Source organism: Dendroctonus ponderosae, unplaced genomic scaffold, assembly GCF_020466585.1.
Source record: "Dendroctonus ponderosae isolate FM_Combo_2020 unplaced genomic scaffold, Dpon_F_20191213v2 Dpon_F_20191213_1, whole genome shotgun sequence".
Lineage (NCBI taxonomy): Eukaryota > Metazoa > Arthropoda > Insecta > Coleoptera > Curculionidae > Dendroctonus > Dendroctonus ponderosae.
The window spans coordinates 19972782-19975083 of NW_026017110.1; the positions used below are offsets into that span (position 1 = coordinate 19972782).

General features: G+C 35.0%; 1 protein-coding gene across 1 annotated transcript in view; it reads right to left on the reverse strand.

Annotated features, from left to right (window-relative positions):
- Positions 1 to 1877: 1877 nt before the first annotated feature.
- The window catches only part of LOC109545080 (39S ribosomal protein L2, mitochondrial), a 7366-nt gene continuing 6941 nt past the window's right edge, over positions 1878 to 2302 (reverse strand). Inside the window, exon 5 of the mRNA XM_048667094.1 lies at positions 1878 to 2134. Coding sequence (XP_048523051.1) covers positions 1977 to 2134 — 158 coding nt within the window. The 3' untranslated portion in view covers positions 1878 to 1976. The remainder of the gene's footprint in view (positions 2135 to 2302) is intronic.

Genomic DNA, 2302 nt, shown 5'->3' on the forward strand with positions numbered 1-2302 from the left:
GTAAATGGGGCCCAAATGGGGCTCCCATTTACTGAAATACCATGAATTTCGATCCCCCATTCCAAACGTAAGTACCCCAGGCCATTTCCGTTACAGTATGTATAGGAGTAGGACGTGGGACCTGATGATTTTTCGAATCCATGCATCCATGATTCGGCAAATCGCAATATTCAAAGGACAGAAAATATCGGGAACAGCAGTAACAACCGTCTCCAATCTGAAATAACATATAATTTGTTCCATCTACGCAGTGGAGTAGTGGAAGAACTACATTTAATTTTGTATAGGCGTTATTTACCTAGTCTAGACCTGTTTCAATATTTGTTTATATCAAACATAGCTAAAGTATTAAATGGCCAATTTTTAATTAAGCAATAAGATGAATTGTAATCAGTGATTAGGATGAAAATAGAAGATAGGCAAGAAATGTTCACATTTTACTGCCCTTAATCATCACATCACCCGCTATCTCTAAAGACGAAACAAAACGGATTTTCGGAAAACGAATGAAAACAAACGATGGCGAACAATGCGAAAAACTAAATTCGATGGTTTCATTTTCGTACTAGAATACGATAAAGATCCCCCCGCATCCCATCATATTTGCATACATAAAGGCATAGATAAAGACAAGCATAATGGAACAAGTTATGGCGCGGGGTTGATGAATCAGGGCTACGTTTCGTCCTCGTCCTACCTATTGGATTCGTCAGCAAGGCTTAGGTAGGCCAACTAGGCATATAGGCATAAGGTGGCTGGGACCTGAGGAAGGCCACAATAAATTGCCGAAAGCCAGGGAGCTAAAATTTTTATTTTTCTTCACCAGTGCCCAGACCGAATTCCCAAGAAAATCAACCATCTTGCAATTATTCGATATCGGTCAAGAAACTGGAACTGATCTTTTTAAATCCTATACAATCTGGATATGCATTAGATTTCATGTTCTTATACAGTGTATTTTTTTTTCAACTTACTTAGCGTGAGATTGGGAAACTGTTGTATTATTAATTTTACGAAAACATGTAATTCTTCATAAAAAGTTCTGCTTGGTCTAAAACCTAAAAAAAACTTTTTGTCGCTTTATTTTCATTTGTATAAAATATTTAACTCGATTTATTGCATGGCGTAATCGAGTTTGAAATTAATAATTTTCATGCAAAATAGATTACTTATTTAGCCGTAATAAATTCGCATTTCATTTATATGAATGCTTCTATTGAATTGTTCATCACGAAGGAAAGCGCATAAACAGCAAAAATACAGCGTAATTCAAGATGAATTGGAAATATTTGAAGGAAATGTGTGGGAAGTCAAAATGTGCTGAAGTGTTGTCTTTTATATCTGCTTCAACAATACTTATCTTATACTTGATCTCGGTGGCGAAAGTTGTGGGCCGCCTCTCAAAACGATTGTCGTAATGTGTATTCAGAAAATTCTAACATTATTTGAAAAATAAGATCATGAAGGAAGAGAATACGTGGTCGAATGCCCAAAGAAGCTTTGTTCAATATTTACCCTCCTAAAGTTCTAAGTAATTTTTCGAAAAATGTAAATAATCAGCCCAAATCAAGAATTTGCTAATACTAAATCCACGTTGAAAAATATGTAGCATCGGAATTTCCTCTTAACAGAATTTCAGAAACGGTTTGTTGCTTAATGCTTATATCAACATTTAAAAAGTTAATTCGACTGATAAAACCCTGTTACTAAAAATAAATAATTCAATAGTCAATTAAACCGGGAAACTATTTAATTATTTTGCTTATTATTCAGTAGTTTATCAGACAAACAGTAGCATATTTTCCGGTGTCTCGTCCCCAGCTCTGCATTTGCAAGTGTTTGTTCATATTATATATAGAGTTATACAAAACAATAAATAATTTACATAATAACTTTATTATGTCGTCTACACTGAACATTTATTGAAAATATGCCAACAAAATCGTGTAAAACGAGTAACTTAAGGACATTTATCGCTAATAGTGAAAGCATGGTTGGTTTGTATGAACAAAAGGGTGAGTGTATGTTAGAGCGACTCGCTCTGCTCGCGGGGTCGAAATAGGATTTATGTCTTTCACTGGAGGAGGCTTTCTAATTTTTCTGCCAAATCTTCCCGTTTTCCTTTGCCACCAACCTTAAATTGGTAAAAATGTGATTATTTATAACACAGTCACACAAACCAATTTTTTTGGATCTGGTGTTGAGACAATTATAATCCTGTAGTATGTTGACCTGTCCTGAGTCCAAATCCGCGGTCAGTTTGACTCTATCAAGTCAGGATCAATGTTATAGCTGAATATAT